General features: G+C 38.7%; 1 protein-coding gene across 4 annotated transcripts in view; it reads left to right on the top strand.

The window, feature by feature from the left end:
- The first annotated feature begins 18,348 nt into the window (after nt 1–18,348).
- Nucleotides 18,349–23,950, top strand: part of Rgs7 (regulator of G protein signaling 7) — a 490,322-nt gene continuing 484,720 nt past the window's right edge. For 3 of the 4 annotated variants that reach the window (XM_046432465.2, XM_046432467.2, XM_058575198.1), the window contains exons 1-2: nt 18,349–18,569; nt 19,621–19,747. In XM_046432465.2, coding sequence (XP_046288421.1) covers nt 19,670–19,747 — 78 coding nt within the window. In that variant the 5' untranslated portion in view covers nt 18,349–18,569; nt 19,621–19,669. Of the gene's footprint in view, nt 18,570–18,752; nt 18,921–19,620; nt 19,748–23,950 lie in introns of those variants that run through there. The other variant, XM_058575197.1, reaches the window with a different exon arrangement.

Here is a 23,950-nt window from a genome sequence, read left to right as displayed (position 1 = left end):
GTTATTTATTTACTCTGGATACTAGTTCATTATCAGGCATGTGAAATATTTTCTCCCACTGTGTGGGTTATCTTTTCACTTTCTGGATGTTATTATCTGAAGCACAAACGTTTTTAATTTTCATGAACCAGTATATTTATTTTTTCTTTTGTTGCTTACAGTTTTGATATTTTAAGAAAGCAATCCCTAATCAAATGTCACAAAGACTTACTTTTAATCTTTTTTCCTAGAATCTTAGAGCTTACATCTTATATTTAATTCTATCATCCATTTCGAGCAAATTTGTTAATGGTGTGAGATTAGGATCTAATTTCATTCTATTACATGTAGATACTAGTTGTCCTGGCACCATTGGCTGAAGAAAATCATTCTTTCTCTATTGAAGGGTCTTGCCTACCTTATCAAAAAACAATTAGTCATAGATGTATGGGCTTTATTTGAGGTGTCAGTTCTAACCCTTGTGTCTATCCTTATGCAAATGCTACACTGGTCTTGATTTCTGTAGTCTTGTAGTAAGTGTGAAACAGGAAAGTGTGTGTCCTCTAACTTCTCTTTTTCAAGATTGTTTTGAATATCCTGGATCCCTTGAATCTCAATATAAATTTTAGGATTAGCTTGGATCTTGATATGGATTGCATTGAATCCCTACTGATTTATATACTTTAAAAGAGTGAATTTTGTGGTAAGTGAAATATATCCCAACATAATTGTTTTTGAAATAAAACAACAACAAAAACATTGTTATTTTCCAGAAAATTTAGAAAGGTTCAAAATCTTGGTAGCATAGTGAGCTGGTAAAATATGAGATATCTTTTTAGCTATTGCTGGTGGGGATGTATATGGACCCAAGGGGGAAATTTTCAATACCTGCCAAAATAAAGCATCTGTTTTGGGTCCAACAGTTCAACTCTAAGGTATTGATCTTGTAGACAGAAATTGTGTATATGTGAAATAATGTATATGTGAGATTACTCACTGAAGTCACTGTAGTTTTAAGTGGAATTTATTTAGAAATTAGATATTAGTTTTACTAAGTCCATTTGTATTTATTTTTTAATTATTTTCTTGTAGAGGACCGGTACCAGTTCTGTTCTTTTATCACTCAGAATATATTTAGAAACAAGACTAGAGGGGAAAAATACTGATAAACACTTTTTCCCCCATAATCCTCTCAAAAGGATCAGGTGCACTGGCATTGCAGTATAGAATATTTCTAATTAAATCAACCAGACCCAAGAAATTAACAACCACAAACATGAAAAAAAATTTTTTCTCCTTTCTTCAGAGGACAAAGTGTTATTTATTTAAATTTCCAGGGATTGAAAAATGTTCCAAAATAAATTTTATTAAAGTATTAAGACAACTCATCCTTGGAAGAATATAAATGTCATTTCACAAGACATATCAATTTGTCCTTAATGTGTATTTTCCATCAATTTTTTCTGCAGATGTTTTATTTTCTTGTTTTCCATGTAAAAAATTTGTGTGACTTATGCCTCTCTTCTGTTTTGCAAGATTTCACCTAGTTTTGTGTTGTGATGTTTCTCTTCTTCTCTTACCTAGCATGAACTTAATGCTTCTTTTATATTTTCCAACTGTATTTTGTAGATGTTATATAACCCAGCCATGCTTCTTGGAATTAAATGGCTTAGGTATATAGCTTTGTCTTGGTTAGAGAAACAAATAGCTCCCAGATGTGTCAAGTCCAGAAAATAAAGTGTCACCATGAAGACAGAATCATGATGAAAAAAATAGAGAACATCGCTCTCTACCCAGATCCAGGGTCAGTGGTCAGTGTTTTTGCTGTTCTCTCAATTATGCTGGGAATGGGATTATAGACAGGCCTTTGAGGGAGTTAGCTTAGAATACAAAGATCTCTTGTTTTATTCACCAGGAGTGCTGAAATAGTGCATTTTCATTCACTCCAAACCACATTTCAATGCCAGTAGGCATTAATCAATTCCAGATCACTAAAGGGATCTGTAGATTACTAAATGGCTCTGACTGTCCTTGATAACACATTAGAGAAATGAATAAGGCAATGGCATTATAGCATAATTAAATTCAACTCATGGGCAAGGTAAATAATCATGCTTTCTAAGCAACTTTCCTCTAAGAGCTTGTTACTGTCTCTTCACAACTGCTCTTGGGAGCATCTAATGTTTGTCATCTATTCAGTCTCTCTCATCTTTTTAATATAGGCTATCCTGAGTGGCATCCCATTATTATTTTGGTAATAGATAGAGATGGTGTTGTTATATGTGGACCTAGGGGCCTCCTGGGCATATAGCATAAAAATAAAAATAAATATACATTATAAGTTCAAATGTTGTTAAGTGTGGCATTTCCATTGAAGAATGATATGAATGAAACTGTGCTTGTATTTATTTAATATCTGTCACCTAAGGAGGACAAATAACTTTATAAATATTGCTATGAATCATCTATGCATCACTCAGAAGTGTTGCCAAATTCCATAAAGTCTTTTAATGGTGATAATGTTAGTAAAGGCAATGACTGATATTTGTCACTTCTGCTTAAACATGTTCTCCAGGTTTTTTTTTTTTCCATTTAGGTGTTTCAGGAAAAAAGATTTATTTCATATTTGTCTAAAGTTATTTTATCAAGAAATTTAGGAAAGGAAGGAACAAGCTTCTATAGAGGTCTTCTGATGTGCCAGACATCATACCAAATTATTTAAGGTATTATCATGTTTGATCCCTGACAGTGCTATAAGACAAGTTTTATTTTCTCCATCTATTTCAAATAAAGGGATCAGTGAGATTAAGGTTACACAGCTCTAAAAGGAAGAAGTGGGCTGAGTCCTGGTTTTTCTCTTGCATGTTCCTGGTCTCCCCATTGTAGAGGTGGAACAAAGAGCCTGCACTCAGAATGTCAGGAAAGTGGAATCAGGCTTCCCTGGCCTTGGAGACTCCAGGACCCTCCTGGTCCAGAAAATCACATTTCTGTTACATTCCAAAGTACTTTGTTTCCCCTGTAACGTGTTAGAATGCATTTCTCAATACTTTTACCTAGGACAGAGGTCATTTCACTAGAAAGGGGCTTTCTGCCAGAAGAGGGGCAGCCTGTTTACAAGTCTGCTTAGCAAGGTTGACTTGAGGATGTTGTTTCTGGACCACTTTACTCTTCACAGATGGATCTGAGCCTAGCATGTTCATTAAAGATGAAGCTGTGCTTTCCGTTACTCTGTAAGCTTGAACAGGGACTGCTGTTTCCTTGGTCCCACAATCATTTCAAGACTATGCAACATTAGATAGCTTACAATTTTTCTATTTTCAATATGATATATGATGTATATGCACTACATTTACCTTACTAACCTGATCTTTTCTTGAATGAAGAAAAATTTCTTATTTTAAGACACTGAGATTTGGGGGTGAAGGGGAAATTCAGGACAACTGTCTCTGCAGATTGTTCTTGACCTCTCTGTACAGCATTCCTTCCTCCCAGGTGTAGGGCAGGACCTCTTTTGGAAGGAGAGCCTTATGATCTATTATTAGATGATGTCTTTGAGAGAATTTTCTTATTGCCAGCCCCTAAACAGAAAAGTAGGGAAAGCTATTTCTAGGTGTTATGGCTGGCTTAAGGGAAAAGGGGTCCTGGTCTCTGTGAGTGGACTTGGGGAAGAGAAACTCTGATTTTTATGAATCATCTTCTGGGAGAAAGGCCAGTGGGAAAAAGAAGGGCAAGAAAAGGTCAGAGAGATTCTTTGCATCTGAGGCCCTTCCAGTGGGTGTCCTTCAGTTCAAAGTCCTCAGCCTGTCATACTTTCAGGTATCATTTTTCTGAGCTCCAGCAATGTACTTATTGGTATGTTACATTAAAAGAGCCACTGTGCCTGGCTCAGATATTTCTTATAGTGATGGAAAACTAACACAGGAATGTAACAGAAGATGAAGCTGGAGAGATGATGAGGTAGCAGATGATTTAGGAACTTGTGGGCCATAATAAGAAGTAGAAATTCTATTGTAAGGACATGGGGAAACAATTGAAGGATTTAACCTACTGAACAACATTTTTATCTGATATATTTAAAATATGTCACTGGTGCATTAAGTGGTTAAAAATGGAAAAACTAGTACTTAAGTAGCTGAGGTGGCTTGGGCCAAGAGGTGGAAGAGGAGGTGGGATAATTAAGTTATCTTGATGTGATGTTTATTTTGAGATATAATAATGAGACTATTATATCCATATAACAATGGATTTCATGAAAGAGTATGGCAAAGATATTACAGTTTACTGGAATGTCGCCCAGATTTTTGCCTGTATAACTGGTTGAAGAATGACCTACTTACATGAGGAATTCTGGAAAAGGAATAACTTTGGGGAGTGCAAGTAGGGAAACTAGTAGTTATGTTTTAGACCTGTTTAAATAGGAATGGATATTAAATGTGATGGTGAAGATGCAGCATACAGTTGGAAATAATGTGTTCAGAGATCAGGGAAGAAATTGTGGTATCATCAATGTACTGCTGGCATTAAAACTATAGAACTACAAGAGACCACCAAAGGAGAGAGGAAAGAGAGAGAATACAGAGTCCCAGAACTGATATCTAGGGCAGCAAAGAAAGAAGACTGAGCTCATTCTCCCTGGTACTCCAGTAGCTCTCTGGTGTTCCTATTTTGGGTCTGAATGATTCTCCATCTACTTGAGCTGCACACATTCACAAACTTGTCAGGCACGATGTAGGTGCTTATGAACAAAACTTTGAATGATTCAGAACCTATAGGGCTATATCTGGGGCAGGTGCTTTGTAATCAGCAGGAATTCTTATAGATAGCTTCCCAGGCCTCTGTCTACCTGCAGTATCACAATGGGGAGACTTTTTGTTGTCTCTTCTGAAAGAAGAAATGCTCTGATTTGGGCCAGAGTAGAATTGTATTAGTCATGTTTAGAAGTACATCTCATGCTTCTTTGGGATGGAGAACTGGGTATTCAGAATGGCCACATCTGGTAAGCACCACATATGTATCCCATTAGGAAGGGACAGCCTTAAGACAGGAAAAATCTAAAGGCCTGGAATGAGGGATATCTCACCAGAGGAGGGATAGTTAGTCATAAGTTCCAAATGCTGATCCCTCAAGTGTGTTCAGCTCTTTCTCAATATTCTAGTAACTAAACAAAAGAAAAGCAAAAATGTTTTTTTGCCAATCAAGGTAAAAATGTTGGATTTAAGATGCTGGATTTAAAAGTCATGATACTCAGGGAACTTAGTGACATGTATTTAGTAGCTCAAAAGGACAAAAATAGATGGCTCCAGGGCCTTGGCCTACTAGTGATTGGTTCCCAAATGGTCACAGGTTAATCTGAAAACCTTGAAAAACAACCTTGAATAAATCTTATTTTCTAAATAGTTAATGGGCTTTATTAGTGAAAAGTAAATAACATTGATTTCCATATCTTAAAGAATCATCTCTGAGGTTACTCATAATAAGAAAAGGAATTCTCAAAAAGTAGGCCCAATCTCCATCGAGTTCCTCCACAGGACTCCTAAAGCACAAGAAGTAAAATCAAGAATCAATAGATGGGATTGTGTCAAACCAAAAAGCTTTTGCACAGCAAAGGAAACAATCAAGAACATGAAGAAAGAGCTGATGGAATAGGAGAAAATTTTTGCCACCTGCACCTCAGAGCATTCATCACCAGGAGATATAAGGAACTCAAAACACTCACACCAACAAAACAAATAACCCAATCAACAAATGGGCACTTCACAGAAGAAGAAATATGATTGATCAACAAATATAAAAAAAAATGTTCAACATCTCTAGCAATTAGAGAAATGCAAATTAAAACTACTCTGAGATTCATCTCACTCCAGACAGGATGGCAATTATCAAGAATAGAAGTGACAATAAATGTTGGAGAGGATGTAGAGAAAAAAGTTCACTCATCCATAGCTGGTAGGAATGCAGATTGGTGCAACCACTCTGGAAAGCAGTATGGAGATTCCTCAGAAAACTTGAAATGGAACCACCACTTGACCCAGTTATCCCGAAAGCACATACACAAAGGACTTAAAATCAGCATACTACAGTCATGTAGTCACATTGATGTTCATAGCAGCTCAATTCACAATAGCTAAACTATGGACAACTTAGGTGCCTTTAACAGATAAATGGATAAAGAAAATGTGCTACATATGCACAATGGAATATTACTCAGCCATAAAGAAGAATGAAATTATGGCATTTGACAATAAATAGATGGAGCTGGAGACTATCATGCTAAGTGAAATAAGCCCATCCCAAGAAACAAAACCTGAATGTTCTCTCTGATATCCTGATGCTGACTTATAATAGGCAGGTGGGGAAGGAGGTGTGGAGGTTCACCAGATTGGACGGGGGGAATGGGGGGAAAGAAGGAGAGATGATAATTGGAAAGACAGTAGAATCAATGGGGCATAATTTTCCTATGTTTGTATATGAATACACAACCAGTGTAACTCCACATCATGTACAACCACAAGAAGGGGAAGTTATATGCCATGTATGTGTGATATGTCAAAATACATTCTACTGCGGGGCACCTGGTGCACGCTTGTATTCCCAGTGGCTCAGGAGACCAAGGCAGGAAGATTGTGAGTTCAAAGTCAGCCTCAGCAAAAGCAAGGCGCCAAGCCACTCAATGAAATTGTTTCTCTAAATAAAAAATACTAAATAGGGCTGAGGATGTGGCTCAGTGTTCGAGTGCCCTTGAGTTCTATCCCCGGTTCCGCCCTCCCATATATTCCACTGTCATTTATAACTAAAAAGAACAAATTAGAAAAAAATAAAAGTCTAATATTTAAAAAGAACTGGAAAAAAGTCCTATGTCAAATGGATTGAAAGCTGAAAAATTTATGCAATTCAGAGAGACACTTAATTCGGTTTGCTAAGTTTTCACAGTACATTGCTTTACAGTCATTTAATCACAACAGTATGTTAGTGGTGACTAGTGGTAATATTCAAAGTTGGTAGACATAATTAAATAATTTAGGAATAAGTTTTAAAATATTTTCTATAATTTACAGAAGTGTATTAAGTAGTTTATATAAACATTTCACTTCATATTTTTCTTTTGCTATTTTTTTTCTTAAAAGCAAATTAAGTTGGTATAAATTCAGTAGTGCTAATGTTTGATTAGTGAGAAGAGCTAGGGAATATTTATAATTAGAATTTATAAGGTATAAAAGAATCACAGAAAAGGAGAGTAAAATAACTGCAAGTGGGTTTTTGGCTTGTGGAGAACTGGTGCCTTCTTATCCTGGACATGATAGAATTTGTATCTTTTGAGAAAGTACAAGGTGCTGGAATGTGCATTAAAGACCTCATGATGATATAAAATGTTTCTGGTTTTGCAATAAAAGGCTTAAGAAGCTTCTGCCATTATCACCCTTTAGCAAAGATTTCCATACCTATTTCCCATCTATCTGACATTCAAAGCTAAACAAATCCACGTTCCCTCCTGAGGTCTTTCCTGGTAGATCACTATTGCCCAAAGAGAACTGAGTGAGAGAATTTATCATGATTATCACTCATCTGTCATCCTTCACGTCAATGAGATACCAATTTAGATTAAAATCTCTTTAAGCCTTTATGAGGGAATAGGAGTATTAGTCTTCAAATCACTTCCTCCCAGGTCATCTCATTTTGTAGTTAGATAACATGAGAATTGGAAGTAACTTCTGTGGTCACTAAAGCCAGCATCCTTAGTGCAGCAATGAATCCTCAGCAGCCTTTCCAACCTGGGCCATTCAGCTCTCCTCAGACGCCTTCAACGATGCTGTTCATTTCCTCATTAAGGCCTTTTAGAACAGCCCTAATTATTAGAAAATACTTCCTTGTACTGAACTAAAAACTGTCTCCCTGAAACTTCTACCAATTAGATTTAAATATGACCTCTGGGACTTAAAAGATTATGTATGATTCTTTTTCTACCTAAGAGTCTTTTAATATTTTAAGATAATTGTTGAAAATCTCTGAGACCTTTCCTTTTATGGACAATGTATCTCATTTCTTCCAGTTGTCCAGTGCCTTTGAGCACCTGCACCTTGTTGCTTTCCTCCTGGTTCATTATTCACTCCTTCAGTGAACACTTACCTTGCTCCTGTTGTGTGCTTGGCATGGGTGTGGGCACTGGGTGGACTTGACTTTACTACATAAGTAGTAAAGACAGGACAAAATCCTTCTGCTTGTGGATTTCTTATCAGAGAGGTGGAGGAAGAATATGAATGAAAAGTTGATCCTGCAAGGTCATGTCCTTGGCACTTGACATCCATAAGATTCTGCCTGTATCTACACAGAACAGTGTTGTGATGGGCCCAGCTTCTAATAACCCCATTCTATGGTCTAAACTTACCCACTGCTGCTTTTCTCGTCATGTAATCTCTAGTTTGAGATTACATTAATCTTTTTTGGGGGGCAGATGTATCCTCTTTTTTTTGTTTGTTTTAACAATATTGAATTTGCTTTCAATTGCAAACAATGAAAACTAAGGGTCTTTTTCACTGAACTAATGTTTAATCATATCTTGTCCATCTTATACTTAGTGCTAATCCAACCCTTGCCCGTTGTCTTAGTCTGTTCTGGCTGCTATAACAAAAAATACCATAAAACTGGGGTAGCTTATAAACAACAAATATTTATTTCTCATTGTTCTGAAGAATAGAACTCCAAGATCAAGTTCTGGCAAATTCAGTGTCTGGTGAGACCCAGCTTTCTCACAGATGGCAGTCTTGCCAGGTAATTTCACGTGGCATAAGGGAGGAACAAGATGATGCTCTTTTAGGCCTTTTGAGCCTCTTTTATAAAGACACTAATTCTGTTTGAGAGGCCTCCACACTCATGACCTAATCAGGCACCAAAGGTGTCTTCTCCTAATACCATTATTTTGGGGGTTAGGACTTTAATAATATGAATTCTGAGGGGACACAAACACTGAGACCAATTTACCCATGTAACATTAGTTTTTATAAATGTTCTTTCTAAACTTCATCTTAAATGCCTCATCCCAGATCTTCATGGGTCATCATGTCATTATCTAGCATATTAGTAACTTCTCATGGCTTTGTGCCATTTAAGAATTTGATAGGTGGGCTATCTGCTCCCTTCTCTGAGTTCCTGTGCCCAGGCCCAATTAGAACAGGGAAAGTCTCAAGACAAAGCTCTGAATCTTCTCCATTGAATCTTCATGTCTACTGTGTCCTGGTAAATTAATCAGAACTCATTTTGTCTGCCTTTTTCAGCCTGTTTCCAGTCCAATAAACTGCTATTTGAGTCCCCATTTTACCCTTATGTTTGCCGAACAAACACAAAGAACCTGTGAAAAGCTTTGCTGAATAGCATATTGCTTTAACATAGCCCTCATTTACCAGGCTAGAGATCGTACTGAAAGAGGAAATGAGACTCATCTGCCATGATGTGTGGGTGGTGGACTCAGTGTTCCCCACATTTCCCTTTAACTGTTCAAGACTATTTCCTTTGCAATTTGATTAAGGCCTGGACTTCCCAGCATGACTGTAGGTTTTTCACAATCTGTCTGCAATTTATAGACCAACTTAATTTCTGTCAAGTTCACTCCAGCCATACCAAATTTTTGCTATCCATCAAACTTCACCTTTATTCGTACGTCTGTAATTTGGAACATGTTCTCTTATCTACCTGAAATACTGCTGGGTTCTTCATCTTTGTCCATCTGGAAGATTCCTCACCCATTTTAAAGATGTATTTTAAATATCACCTTTTTCATGGAAAATGCGCTTGACTCTCATCTTCATGTTTTCCTAACCCTTCAAAAGTTACCTGCCCTTAACATTATGTACTACAGAGATTTACGTGTCTGTCTCTTCTACTGTACTTTGCCATGGGAAAGGTCCATTCATCATCCGAGACTACCATGATGCTTGGTATTCAGTAGGAGAGCCTAAATAAGCCTGTTGACTTTTATTATGAAATTTCCTGTGGATGGGCTCTGGATACCAATTCAGTTTGTGCATCCATATTCTCCCTCATTTCAGGCAAATTGGCTTCAATTTATTATCTTCCTTTCTCCATGTGTTAGTCAACTTTCTGTTGTTATAAGAAATACCTGAGAAAACAATATTAAAAAGAGAAAAGGTTTATTTGGACTCACAATTTTGTCCAGTTCATGGTTTGTCAGTCTTCTTGCTTTTAGGCCTTTGGAGGTGGGTAGAACATGATGGAAAAACGTGGCATAGCAAAGTCATTCACCTCATGGCCAGCATGTGAAAAAGAAGAGGAAGGGGCTGGAGTCTTATTATTCCCTTCATGGGTATGTCCCCAATGACTAGAAGACCTTCCACTGGGCCCCGGCTCTTAACATTTTCCTCATTTCCCAAGAGAACCATGGTCTGGGGTACAGGCCTTTAACACGAAAGCTTATGGGGATATCCTAATTGTAGGACCTCATCCTACTTTGAAAAGTTGCTGAGAATTTCGCTTTCAAATTCTCTCAGTTACAATGTTTGGGACTTTTCTGACTTGAAAGGATACCATCAAGTGCCTTTTAAAATTATTTCTTCCTTATCCTGGGTCACATATTGTGGGAAACACCAGGTTTAGAATCTAAAGACTGGGGGTTAAGTTCTGGCTCTAACTGTCCTAGGTATGTGAACTTGAGAAGTGAATTCACTTCATCAGAACCCAGTTTTTCATTTGTAATTTGAGGGTTAATCCTTTCATTTTTATTATTATTATTTTTTATCACTTCTAAGCTACAGGTTGTCCCTATTGGTGAAGAATTTGAAAATCAAATAGGGGATAAATTGCCCTGTGCTTCCATTGGGGGTCATGACCTCACTGACCCCATCACCCTGGTGCTGGAGCTTTGGTCTCGTGTGCTGACTGTGCTGACTGGTGAGAGCACAGGCGTGTTCATGCTTAGTTCTGCAGGAACATGACCTCATATCTTTCTGTGTCGTTCTGTTCCAGTCACCTCACCTTCGGTTATGGTTTGGATTTGAGGTGTTCTTCCAAAGCTCCTGTGTTAATACAGGAGGTAAAAGGGCTAGATTTTGAGAGCTACAACCTGTTCAGTGGAATAATCTATTTGATGGATTAATAATTTGAATGGATAACTGGGTGATAACTGTAGGCAGGTGGGGTGAGGCTGGTAGAAGTGGATCACTGGGGGTGTGCCTTGGAGATTATATTTATTTTGTTCCTGGCTCCTCCTGTACACACACACTCTCTCTCTCTGCTTGCCAGCCACCTTGAGTTGAGTAGCTTGCCTCTGCCTTTCCTTCCCTGATGAGTGCCTTGCCTTGGGCCCAAAGCTATGAAGTTGGCCACCTATGGACTGAGAGCTCTGAAACTATGAGCCAAAATAAACTTTTCCTCCTCTAAGTCGGTATTTTGGTCACAGCAACTGACTTAACACACCTTTGCCATACCCTGGACACAGTACACTACTTATTAGATACACTGTTCTAAATTATTGTAGATATTGCAGCTTCCAGGGTCAGCCCAGCAGAAATAATGGTCTATTTTCTAAGCCACTGTTTCTCCTGATATGGTCAACAGGATGACTGCCAGGCTGTCTTTCCAAATAATTAATTTTCCTTATGCTATAGTTTGGATCTTGAGTGTCCCCCAAAGGTAAAGTCCTGGTCCCCAGGGTGGGGCTATTGGAAGGTAGTGAAACCTTTAAGAAGTGGGTCCTAATGAGAAATCTTTAGAGCAATTAGACAAAAGAAAGAAATTAAAGGCATAAAAATAGGAAAGGAAGAACTTAAATTATCACTATTTGCAGATGACATGATTCTATACCTAGAAGACCCAAAAGGGTCTACAAAAAAACTACTAGAACTAATAAATGAATTCAGCAAAGTGTCAGGATATAAAATCAACACGCATAAATCAAAGGCATTTCTGTATATCAGCGACAAAACTTCTGAAACGGAAATGAGGAAAAACACTCCATTCACAATATCCTCAAAAAAAATAAAATACTTGGGAATCAACCTAACAAAAGAGGTGAAAGATTTATATAATGAAAACTACAAAACCCTAAAAAGAGAAGTAGAAGAAGATCTTAGAAGATGGAAAAATATACCCTGTTCATGGATAGGCAGAACTAACATCATCAAAATGGCGATATTACCAAAAGTTCTCTATAGGTTTAATGCAATGCCAATCAAAATCCCAACGACATTTCTTGTAGAAATGGATAAAGCAATCATGAAATTCATATGGAAAAATAAAAGACCCAGAATAGCAAAAGCAATTCTAAGCAGGAAGTGCGAATCAGGCGGTATAGCGATACCAGACTTAAAACTATATTACAGAGCAATAGTAACAAAAACAGCATGGTACTGGTACCAAAACAGGAGGGTGGACCAATGGTACAGAATAGAGGACACAGAGACTAATCCACAAAGCTACAACTATCTTATATTTGATAAAGGGGCTAAAAGCATGCAATGGAGGGAGGATAGCATCTTCAACAAATGGTGCTGGGAAAACTGGAAATCCATATGCAACAAAATGAAACTGAATCCCCTCCTCTCGCCATGCACAAAAGTTAACTCAAAGTGGATCAAGGAGCTAGATATCAAATCAGAGACTCTGCGTCTGATAGAAGAAAAAGTTGGCTCCGATCTACATATTGTAGGGTCGGGCTCCAAATTCCTTAATAGGACACCCATAGCACAAAAGTTGATAACAAAAATCAACAAATGGGACTTACTTAAACTGAAAAGTTTTCTCTCAGCAAGAGAAACAATAAAAGAGGTAAATAGGGAGCCTACATCATGGGAACAAATTTTTACTCCTCACACTTCAGATAGAGCCCTAATATCCAGAGTATACAAAGAACTCAAAAAATTAAACAATAAGAAAACAAATAACCCAATCAACAAATGGGCCAAAGACCTGAACAGACACTTCTCAGAGGAGGACATACAATCAATCAACAAGTACATGAAAAAATGCTCACCATCTCTAGCAGTCAGAGAAATGCAAATCAAAACCACCCTAAGATACCATCTCACTCCAGTAAGATTGGCAGCCATTATGAAGTCAAACAACAACAAGTGCTGGAGAGGATGTGGGGAAAAGGGTACTCTTGTACATTGCTGGTGGGACTGCAAACTGGTGCGGCCAATCTGGAAAACAGTATGGAGACTCCTGGGAAAGCTGGGAATGGAACCACCATTTGACCCAGCTATTGCCCTTCTTGGACTTTTCCCTGAAGACCTTAAAAGAGCGTACTACAGGGATACTGCTACATCGATGTTCATAGCAGCACGATTCACAATTGCTAGACTGTGGAACCAACCCAGATGCCCTTCAATAGATGAATGGATAAAAAAAATGTGGCATTTATACACCATGGAGTATTACGCAGCACTAAAAAATGACAAAATCATAGAATTTGCAGGGAAATGGATGGCACTAGAGCAGATTATGCTTAGTGAAGCTAGCCAATCCCTAAAAAACAAATACCAAATGTCTTCTTTGATATAATGAGAGCAACTAAGAACAGAGCAGGGAGGAAGAGCAGGAAGAAAAGATTAACATTAAACAGATACATGAGGTGGGATGGAAAGGGAGAGAAAAGGGAAATTGCATGGTAATGGAGGGAGACCCTCATTGTTATACAAAATTACATATAAGAGGTTGTGAGGGGAATGGGAAAATAAACAAGGAGAGATATGAATTACAGTGGATGGGGTAGAGAGAGAAGATGGGAGGGGAGGGAGGGGGGATGGTAGAGGATAGGAAAGGTAGCAGAATACAACAGTTACTAATAGGGCATTATGTAAAAATGTGGATGTGTAACCGATGTGATTCTGCAATCTGTATTTGGGGTAAAATTGGGAGTTCATAACCAACTTGAATCTAATGTATGAAATATGATATGTGAAGAGCTTTATAATGTTTTGAACAACCAATAAAAAAAATTAAAAAAAAAAAAAAGAAGTGGGTCCTAATGAGAAATCTTTAGTCATTTAGAGTGTCCTTTTGAAGCAGATTGTGGGACCGAAGACCCTTTCCCATTGTTTAATTTTTTTTTTTTTTCAATTCCTGGTCATGGGTGAGAGGTTTTGCACTGCCACGTGCTTCTGCTATGATGTACTGTCCCACCACAGGCCTAAAAACAATAGTATCAACCGAATATGGACTGGAACCTCCAAAAATGTGAGCCCAAGTAAACTTTTTCTCTTTATAAGTTGATTATATCAGATATTTGTCATAGTGATAGAAAGCTGACTAATACACCTTGGAATAAAAATAAATTTGCATATCAAGGCAAAACAAGGCAGACAATATGACTTATATTTTATAGTTCAGGAAACAGGCTTAGAGTGGTCAGATAATTTGCCCAATGATATTCCCTAGATTTTAATGCTCAAACTTTTGACACCTTCTCTGGTGGTGTTCCATCACATCAAAAGGGCAAGAACAAAGTCGCAACTCTTTGTACTCCTTCTTGAGCATTATTCAGAATCTTACCCATAATATGTACTTGATTAATTTGCCAGCTACTTGAGAAGTGTATCACACTTAACAATTTGATATTTAAAAAAATTATATATATATATTTTGTGGTGGTGCTGGGGTTTGAACCCAGGGCCTTGTGAATGTGAGGCAAGCACTCTACCAATTGGGCTATATCCCCAGGCCCCCCAAATTGGGTATTTTGGAAGTGCTCTAAATCAGAATTCAAACACCTCAACAGGGAAGAATAAGAAATAAATACAGATGGACAAATCTTAGTTTTTATTTTTTTTTCTTTTCCAGCTCTCTTACATTGGTATGGAAGTTCTAATTAGCAGGAAAATGGCCACAGAATGGACAAAAGTATTGTAAATGTGAAGAATAATTCATTAATGAACACATCATACTGTGAATTATTGAAAGTTAACTTTGAAAAAGAAAGTGTTGCTTAAAAATCTATCATTTGGGATAAGAATTCTAAAACCACATTTCATTCTTCACCCTGTTTATATCACCTTTAAATCAATTATCCTGGGAAAGGCCAAGGTAGTATGGTTACTCCCTTTTAACATTGTTCTCATCTTTGTCACTTACAATTCTTTCACACAATCAAAAGCCTCAAATTAATAAAGTGCTTTCTCCGAGAAAATCAAAATGCTTTCTCCATGTTACCATTTAATTAATTCTCAAAGCATTCCTCTGTGATGTGGGTGTGTAGTGGGAAAAGGAATTGTTCTTTCCCTTTATGATGCATAGGAAGCAAGTTTGAAGAGCAGATCATTACCATCCACTGTGGAACATGGTGCTAATTCAGTTCAGTTCAAGGTTGTTGGCTGGGTTCTTCCAGCCATCCTGTGGTTCAAACAGCATTGTGTTCTTGGACTTATTCATTCAGTAAATCAGCAGATCATTACTTGAATGCTTACAATATGTCAGATCATGTCTTAGTCACCAAGGATGCAGTAGTGATCAGAAGAGGAAATATCCCTGACTTCATGGGACTTAAATTTTTCTAGGAGACAGATAACAAACATAGTCATAGTTAAATTGCACAGTTTTGTTAGAGGAGATAAATGGTTTGAAATGAAAAAAAAAATCCACATAAGGAGAAAGATGAGGGTAGGAAGACTATATCATTTTATATAAGATCAATACAGTAGGTCTCATGTGAGTGTCATTTGAATGAAGAACCAAAGAGAGAGAAAGAGAGTGATGTCTGAGGGAAAAGCATTCCAGGCAGGAGGAGCAGCCAGAGCAAATGTCCTGAGGTGGCAACATGCCTTGAAATGCATCAAGAATCCAGTGGACAGTTTGGCTAGAGCAGAGTAAGGAGAAAGGTAGCACAAACTGAGGTCAGAAATGGCAACAGCATGTTACTGTAGGGCCTTGCTGGCATTTTAAAGATGTCTTTTACTTTGAGTGACATAGACTACCTTGAAAGATTTCAAGTAGAGAAGTGAGATGACTTTGAAATGATCATTCTGGCTGCTGGGTGGGTAATGGATGTGGAAGGGATGCAGGTGGAAAAACCAGTTAGGAGACCACTGCTAATGTGAGTTGTGATAAGAAGATAACTTTATCTTCTGAACTACATGGGAGACTCCTGGAGGACAAAAGTCACTCATGACATTTATTTATGTACTTTATAGAAATAGAAGAGTACTTCATCCACAAAAAATAAACGAGTAAGTATCTAATGAATGAAAGAAGGAGGGAAGAAACAAATCTACACCAGTAGGTCATAACTTGAAATGCCTATATTCCTAATGATTTACAAAAAATAGATCTATTTCCTATATTTCAAAAACACAAATACGATTTATTTTTTTCCCAAGGTAAAACTGCTGAACTTAGAAATAAAGTCTTTAAATGTGTTTTTTGGGGACTGGGATTAAGTTACTTTGGGTCACTGGTCTTTAAATGCTACTCAAAAGTTTTATTTGGTCTGAAAATAATTTGTCTAATAAAATATTATAGAATATAGGGTTCACAAGGAAAATAATGGAATAGAGTTTTGGATGATAATGGTTGGGAATTGCATCATATTTGCACGTTTTCAAAGCAAGAAACAGACCAAAAAGAAAAAAAAATCCCTCTATAATATTCATGCCTTCTTTTCTTATTTTCAAGTATAAATTTTCCTATTAAATGGGTAGAAAATACAAGAGAATATAATAAAGTCTTAAGATGGTTTTTGAGAAATCTAGTCTGATTCCCTCCATTTATATTTAAAAAATGAGTGTCTATGAAATGTTAAGGCCATGAACATAATTTTCCCAATATACAGTGACACCAATTATGAGGTGTATAATGAGGTTTAACGATAATAGTAGAAAAATGGTGAAATATGCTACTGCTTGAATCCTCTTTCTTAACATTTGCCTGGCAAAGTAACTGACCATCAACAATCCTTTAGGCAGTTCCTTTTGGGATGAAAATGGTGAAGCCTCGCGAACATGCCCAATTATTCTCTCCAAATTTATTAGTGTGAACTACATCAACTTCCCAAGAATAGATTGAACAAAGGGAAGGAATGAGGGGCTGAAGGGCAAGAAGCAGGTTTAGCCAGGGCAAGAATGTTAAGGAAATATTCAGAGAAGTTGAAAACAGGGAGTTTCGCTGGACACCTGAAAGATATGGGGAATTGGGGAAGAGCGGGCAAGGGGTCGGAGTGGGCGAAGTCATTTGGGATAATAATCTTCATCCTGGAGTACTTAGAACAGGGAATGGTTAGAAAAACATTTGTTCCTTTGAGTGACAAGTGACAGGGCCTGAGGAAATGCACTGTACACATGGTGATGCATTTGAAGAGTAGTCCTGATCTGGTGTTAGATCTTCTCTGCTTGGACAAAGGGGTTGAGAAGGCGCATGCTTAATTAATTATCTTCTCTCTCCCTCACTTTCCCTACACCTGGTCTAGCAGACAGATGATAACTATCTCAGGTATTTATAACTTCCAGACCTTGCCCCTGAAACCTGGATTCAAATGTTTCTTTAATAGTACCCAGGCAAAAAAGTGACCTTCCTCTTTCATAGCTTCCTCGACGTCCTTACAGAATTAGTGGCAGCATTCTGAACAATAATGTGGAATGGGGGAGAACCAGTAATACCAGACTTTCAGTGAATATTGCTAGAGGGTGACAGTGGGCAAGAGAAAAGTTCCACTCTGTTGAAAAAAGGCCAGGGGCATTAGGAATATTCCTCCAATATCACACATTTTAAGATTTTTCACCCCAGGCTGGCATCTCCAAATTCTTTCCCATTTCTCCAACTTAGGAGGAAATTGTGAAAGCCTCAGGCAAACTGGGGGGGGGGGGGAGTTGCCCAATGATCCCTCTGGTCCTGGACGTTCCTTCCAGTTTTAGGATATCTCAATATCTGGGCACCGTTAGTTAAGCATAACAATGATCAGTCATCTGCTTCCCTAGTACTGTCAGCGGAGTCGTCAGGCACGTGATGAAACCTGCCAGCTGCACGGAGTCTCAACCATCCATCCATCCATCTACTCACCCACCCACCCATCCATCCATTGCCAAAGCCCTTCCTCCTTTCCGGCTTACACCGGGCGTTAAGCTCGGATCTCCGGGTCCTCAGCGGAGCGGGCGGGGTGAGGGAGAGAGTGGGCTGGCCGCGCCGGGGGCAGGGCCGCGCCTCTCAGGGGCTGGAGGGGAGCGAGGCTGGGGAGGCCCGAGCGGCTGGGCAGCGGCCGAGAGGAGCCCAACCTAGCCGGCACCTCCGGACGCCCCTGTCCCACGTGATTGTCGCCTCCTCCCTCCTTCTAGTCGCGCGCACGGGCCGGGCGTCTCGACTCCCGCGCGCGCTCGACTGGTCCCAGTCCCCGGGAGGAGAAGCGGAGGAGGGAGCGAGTCAGCGAGGCGGCCCGGGGGAGCGGGCGCGAGCGGCGGCTGCCGGAGCCGCCAGTGTTCGGGCGGCGGCGAGGGTGGCGGTCGCCTGAGTAGTGAGAGCAGGGGCGGCGCGGCATCCGCATCCGCCGAGTGTGATGAAGCTGCCCTGCTTCGCTGCTCCGCTTGCCGCCAGCTGACACCGCCTGCACTCAGCCCGCCCAAGAGGGGAGACGCCGCGGGGCCGTGACCTTGGCCGAGAAGGTAAATAGAGGAGGAGGGAGAGGAGGAGGCGGCGCCACCCGGAGTCCTCTCGGTCCCCAGCCGGCACCCAGCCCTGGCTCTGCGCAGCAGGAGCGACCGCGGGCACTGGGCGTCCGCCCCTGGGAGCTCCGCTCCGGGGCTGGGCTTCGGGCGCTGAGCGCACACCGCGGTCCACGGTTCTGAAACTGCTGCCCGGCTCCAGCAGTGCCTCACCGAGCGGGGCACAGGCGCGCCTGCCATTTGCAGCTGCTAGGAGAGCCAGGCAAGGGGACCCGGGGCTTGCCTGTTTCCTCCTCTTTCGCCGGTTGCTTTGAGGCTTCAGCAGTTAGGTTTCTATTCATGGTGGTTCAGGTAATTACCTAAAGATTTGACCTCCCATCAGTTCTTGTTGCTGGGACATATTCCGTTGAGTTTCTTCAAAGATTAGTCAAATGGCATCTGGACTGACCCAGTGAAGTGGGGTGAGAGGACAGGAGACAGTGGCTGGCAGTGCAGGCAGGTGAAAAGTAGGCGAAGCATATATACCCTGGCTCTGTGTGGGAGACCCAGGGGAATAAAGAAGCACATGTGCCGGGGAATGACATGGGGAATGGGCCTCTCGGATGCTCCTGCATGTGGCAACTAGAAAGATGCCTGGGAGAAAGTGTGCTGCCCCTGGGTGTTGCTTTTCCACTCTTGGAAAAACACAAGCAAGTGGAGATGCAAGTATTGGGAGAGAAAACAACTCCCGGCACTATGGAAATGGTAACCATGGGTTTTTAAGGTGAGCATTTCACGCTTTTAAAAATAAGTACAATAGAAAATGAAGTCAGTTAACACCGTAGGCCAATAACTATTTCTAACCCAACGATTTTAATTTCTACATTCCCTGGGGATACTGTAGGTGTGAGTTGTTATTTTTAAAATCTTATGTCCTGTGTCACTTCCTCCCAGCCATCCTTGGCTTGTAAGCATGCTCCATGTGGAGCTGCAAATATGAAGATGTATCGGGGAGTCAACCTCTTTATCACAAACTCTAGTATCTCACTCAAGTCTCTGTAACCATTTGCAGGGCAGACTGGTAATTCTTGTGTCGAAGAGCCGACCAAGTTTTGGGTGACATGGCCCAGGGGAATAATTATGGGCAGACCAGCAACGGGGTGGCAGATGAATCACCCAACATGCTGGTGTACAGAAAGGTAAGAATTTCTTAACTTTCTTTGAAAAATGGAAACTTCTGGCTTTCTTGATGTTTTCCACCTATCAACTTTGTGGCCTTGTAGATTCTCCAAATCACCAAAGATTGTCTACGATACCTGAAGGTGATCCAACGTTCTCAATTGACATATAGCTGTTGAAACACAAGGACATAAATGAGATTTCACACACTTCTTGCTGATTTTGACATAGATCAATCTGTCATTAGCAATGACAGCAAGTTTGGGCATTCGATATATTTTGTTTGTTACAGGTTGATTTAATATTATCTATCATAATTTTGGAATCTTTTTAAATACTCCTCCTAAATGTTTAGGTTATAATACTTACATAAGTGTATCACATTTTAGAAATAAAAATAGACCACTTGCAGCTCTGTGGCAAAAGTGAATGTGTCTGTGTGAATATATGTGGTTTGATGTAGTTCAATGATTTTACTCCTAACTAATCAATTTTAGTTTTTTGCCTTAGTCTTATTTTTTGTTCTGTTTATATGATTTTGCTTGTAGATATCTATATTCTAGTGTCATATGCCCATTAAATAAACATTTATATTCCAGAGGAATTTCTTTTTGCCGTGAACACATCTGACATCTTTATGCAAACTTCAAGACATTGAGCTACTGTAATAAAGATGCATTTGGTTATTGCCCATGCTTCAGAGTGGTTGCTTGGGTAACTTCACTATGGTTATAATCAATAATCTTGCTAAGATTAAGGATGCTGTATTCTTTATGTAACTTTTTACCAATTGTTTCTATTGCATTTTATACTGGGATTATTTTTCTTGAGCACATTATCTGGAGTGCTTATTGGGCAAGATTCCTTTAGTTAATACATCAATGATAAAAAGGAAATCATACCTTGAAACCAAGAAAATTGTTAAAGGTTTTGATTAGAGTAAGCCACTGAAGAGTCCAGGATGAGTTTGCATTTGTTTTTTTTTCAGTGACATCAGAGCTGATTATTAGAAAAGATGAAAGGCTGTGTGCTACCTGGATCTGCAGGAAATCAAAACTTTTTGTCTGTGTAGCTCACAATCATTAAAAGGTAGTGATGTTTATGTGTTGGAGGGAAGATTGTTATTGCTGTAAGAAGAAGATGCCTGGCTCCTGGCATTATGCTAGCTGTCTTATTCTTTAGCCTGTGGACAGTACTATACTGTGTACTTGTGAATGCAATTAGATATGTTTGGGACAACACAGTATGATGGGGAAGAAAAATAGCCGACCATTTAACTTTTAAAGTATTTCAGTTGAATAAAGCAAGAAAATAATCCACTTGAGGCTAATTATTACTATGGTATTTCTACTTTGGTTGAAATAACTGGATACTTGATTAGTTTAGAGTTGGGATTAGATCTGAGAAAAAACATTTTGGTGGCAGTTAGATGTTTTAAATAAGTGATAATATATTCTATTGTTTGGTATGACTCTGAATACTGTAGTGATGTGAAAATTTGAAATTTTGTTTTATGCATATATGCAATGTGGAAAGTTGGACTTCTGGGTAGAAAGTTATAGTGGTAAGCTATTTTTGTTAGCTCAAACAACTGTACCCTCTCTCTGTTTCTCTATCTAAGATGGAAGGATGAATTGATTGGGGGAAAAAAACCCAGTTGCTTGATTAGAAATAAACAATATAACATATAACATCAACCAGTATGTCTCATTGAATCAGTTATAATGAGAAACAAAAAATAAGACAGAGGTCTTAGAAATATTTGATTAATGTACGTGAGCTTTATATTGCTGATTTCAAATGTATTTTAAAAATTATTGTATAGCTGTAAATTGCTATTAGTTATAATTTCAAGTTAATGACCTGAGATGACTTCAGGGAAAGAATCTAATACTTCATTTTTTAAAGCATTATTGTTGGTTAAGCTCAGAACTGTTGGTGATATTCATTGTACCTTTCTTTTATTAGCTCTTTGTTTAAGATAATGACATGTGTCACTTATTTTTCGGGAAAAAATTTCTTTAACAAATTATTAGTGGAAAAATTAGCTCAGCTCAGTAAATTTTACTCATAATGCCAAACTATGGATTGCTTGGTTATCCTTTTATTCTCTGAGCACTTTTTTGTGTGGTATAAATAATATTATATAAATAAGTGCCAGATAATTTACAAAGAAACAGTTTTCCTTGGTTATCATTTGTTAGTTACAAAATCAAATGTTTTATGTCTTTGTGCATACATACATCATGACAGTATGAATTTCATTTGACTGTTGCACCTGTTTCTTATATTTAATATAGACTTCATTTAATATCTCCTTAGTAGATGGCAAATTTTAATATGAAGAACAAATTGGAGAGGGGCATAGGTCAAATATATATATTAAGATGTTTTGACTGCTTCAGCTTTATAAAAGAATAGGCACTATATTATAATGTTTATCAATCAGAAAGTCAATCAAAGGCTTAGAAAAGAACTTCAGTTTCAAGAGCACATTGCTCAATAATAGCAGAAAGAATAGGTGGAAAAATTGTTGTTTTATTGACTCATGCCAATTTTCTACTTCTGAGTCACCGTTGAAGCATGGTTATTGAAAGCATGTTCTGAAGTAGCAACATGCATGGTATTCTCACTTCTTCTCCCTTCCCCCATGCCACCTCTTGTTTATTTACTGCCCAAGATTGTCATCCACACTGAAGATGGATATGTGTTGTTTCCATTTTATCTTCATAGGCTATTAATGATTCTTCTAGACGCTCTAGAGAGACAGGAAACAGTGAATGGTTAGCAAAGTGGAGTAATTGGAAAATATGGGGGGTATGGATTTCTTATTTGTCTGATGTCTCTCTCCATCGTGATTATCCTCATATAGATTTTAGAAATTTCATCAAATATTGTAAAAATTCCAGGGAATCTTCTTTCCATGGAGAAGTCCCTGGAGATTTTATTGAAAAAAAAAAAAAAGCATAGCCGATAAAACTCTGATCATGCAGGCAGAGCAAATGGCATCATAATGAAGGCTTCAGGCCGTAGTAATGCTCCCTCAGATCAGGATTGGTACCTGCAGCTACGTCTCAGATGTTTGCCAGTACCTTTTGGCTAATGTGAAGTGTCTCTCTGGAGTTCATTTGATGTCAGATGTATTTTAAAAATTCCTATGAGTGAAATATTTGACTTACCAATTCTTCAATTTATAATGTTGCCCTTTTCATAAGCACATGATTAAATTAGAGTGGCTATTTTATGTATTTAAGGACATCTTACTTAAATGTGAATAAGATTATGAGGCCTGAATACTCTTATTCTTGGAGCTTTCTAGACTCCCCTCACAGGCCCTATCTAGATTGGACTGGAAATAATCCACTTCCTTGGTATTCAGCTATCTTCAACTTGTCTTGGAATCAGACCAGCTTCTTGAAGCATTTGTAGAGGTGACAAGACAGAACTGAGTTTTTTTTTTTTTTTTTGTGGGGATTGGGGGGTAGGGAGTTGATGGATCTTAAATAGTACTCCCAGTTTTGATTTGCTTTGGAGGAAATTCATGTTTGTGGGGTAGTAATGGCTGTAAAGGACAGTTGAGCTGGAACCCAGAGTACAGGGAGACACTCTAAATTTGGTGTCTGGCCAGCATGCTGCCCACCAGACAATATACATCACTTTCGTCCTGCAGCTGACATTCATGCATCAGAAAAACAAAATTTCTAGGGCACCTTGGGGCCATTAAGTATTTCAAGTTGGCTGTAATGCTGGCTTTTCACTAGCAAGAATGCTCAAAATGTCCAACAATTTCTGATATTATTGCTGCAACCATTTATGCTCCCAGCTGTCAGAAAAGAAAATGAAAATGTTTTCCTGTTTTATTATCTTATTGGAATGAATGTGTTTGGGGAAATAGCAAACCTGTTCAGTTCACAATACCCCTCCCCTCTTCTTTCTCCTCTCCCATTCTTAAACTCCATTCCACTCTTTTCCCCTCCTCTCCTCTGCTTCTTATTCGATATAGTTATTTGACTTCTACTTGCTTTTATTTTATTTTTCTCAAAACAGAGTTAAGGATAAATATACAAAGTTCTCTAAGATGTTCATTTTAGTTGTAAAAGAGAAAATAATATCTTTTACAACTGGGAGTGTCTTTTGGAGAGAACAGAAGATACCAGCCTTGTTTGGGTACCTGCCATGCACAGACACTGAGACAAGTACTTTTGAACATGGCAGCATGTTGT

This window comes from Marmota monax, unplaced genomic scaffold, assembly GCF_021218885.2.
Source record: "Marmota monax isolate L192 unplaced genomic scaffold, Marmota_monax_Labrador192_F-V1.1 WCK01_AAM20220418_F8-fsc00090, whole genome shotgun sequence".
Taxonomy (NCBI): domain Eukaryota; kingdom Metazoa; phylum Chordata; class Mammalia; order Rodentia; family Sciuridae; genus Marmota; species Marmota monax.
This window is presented reverse-complemented; position numbering and strand designations above follow the sequence as displayed.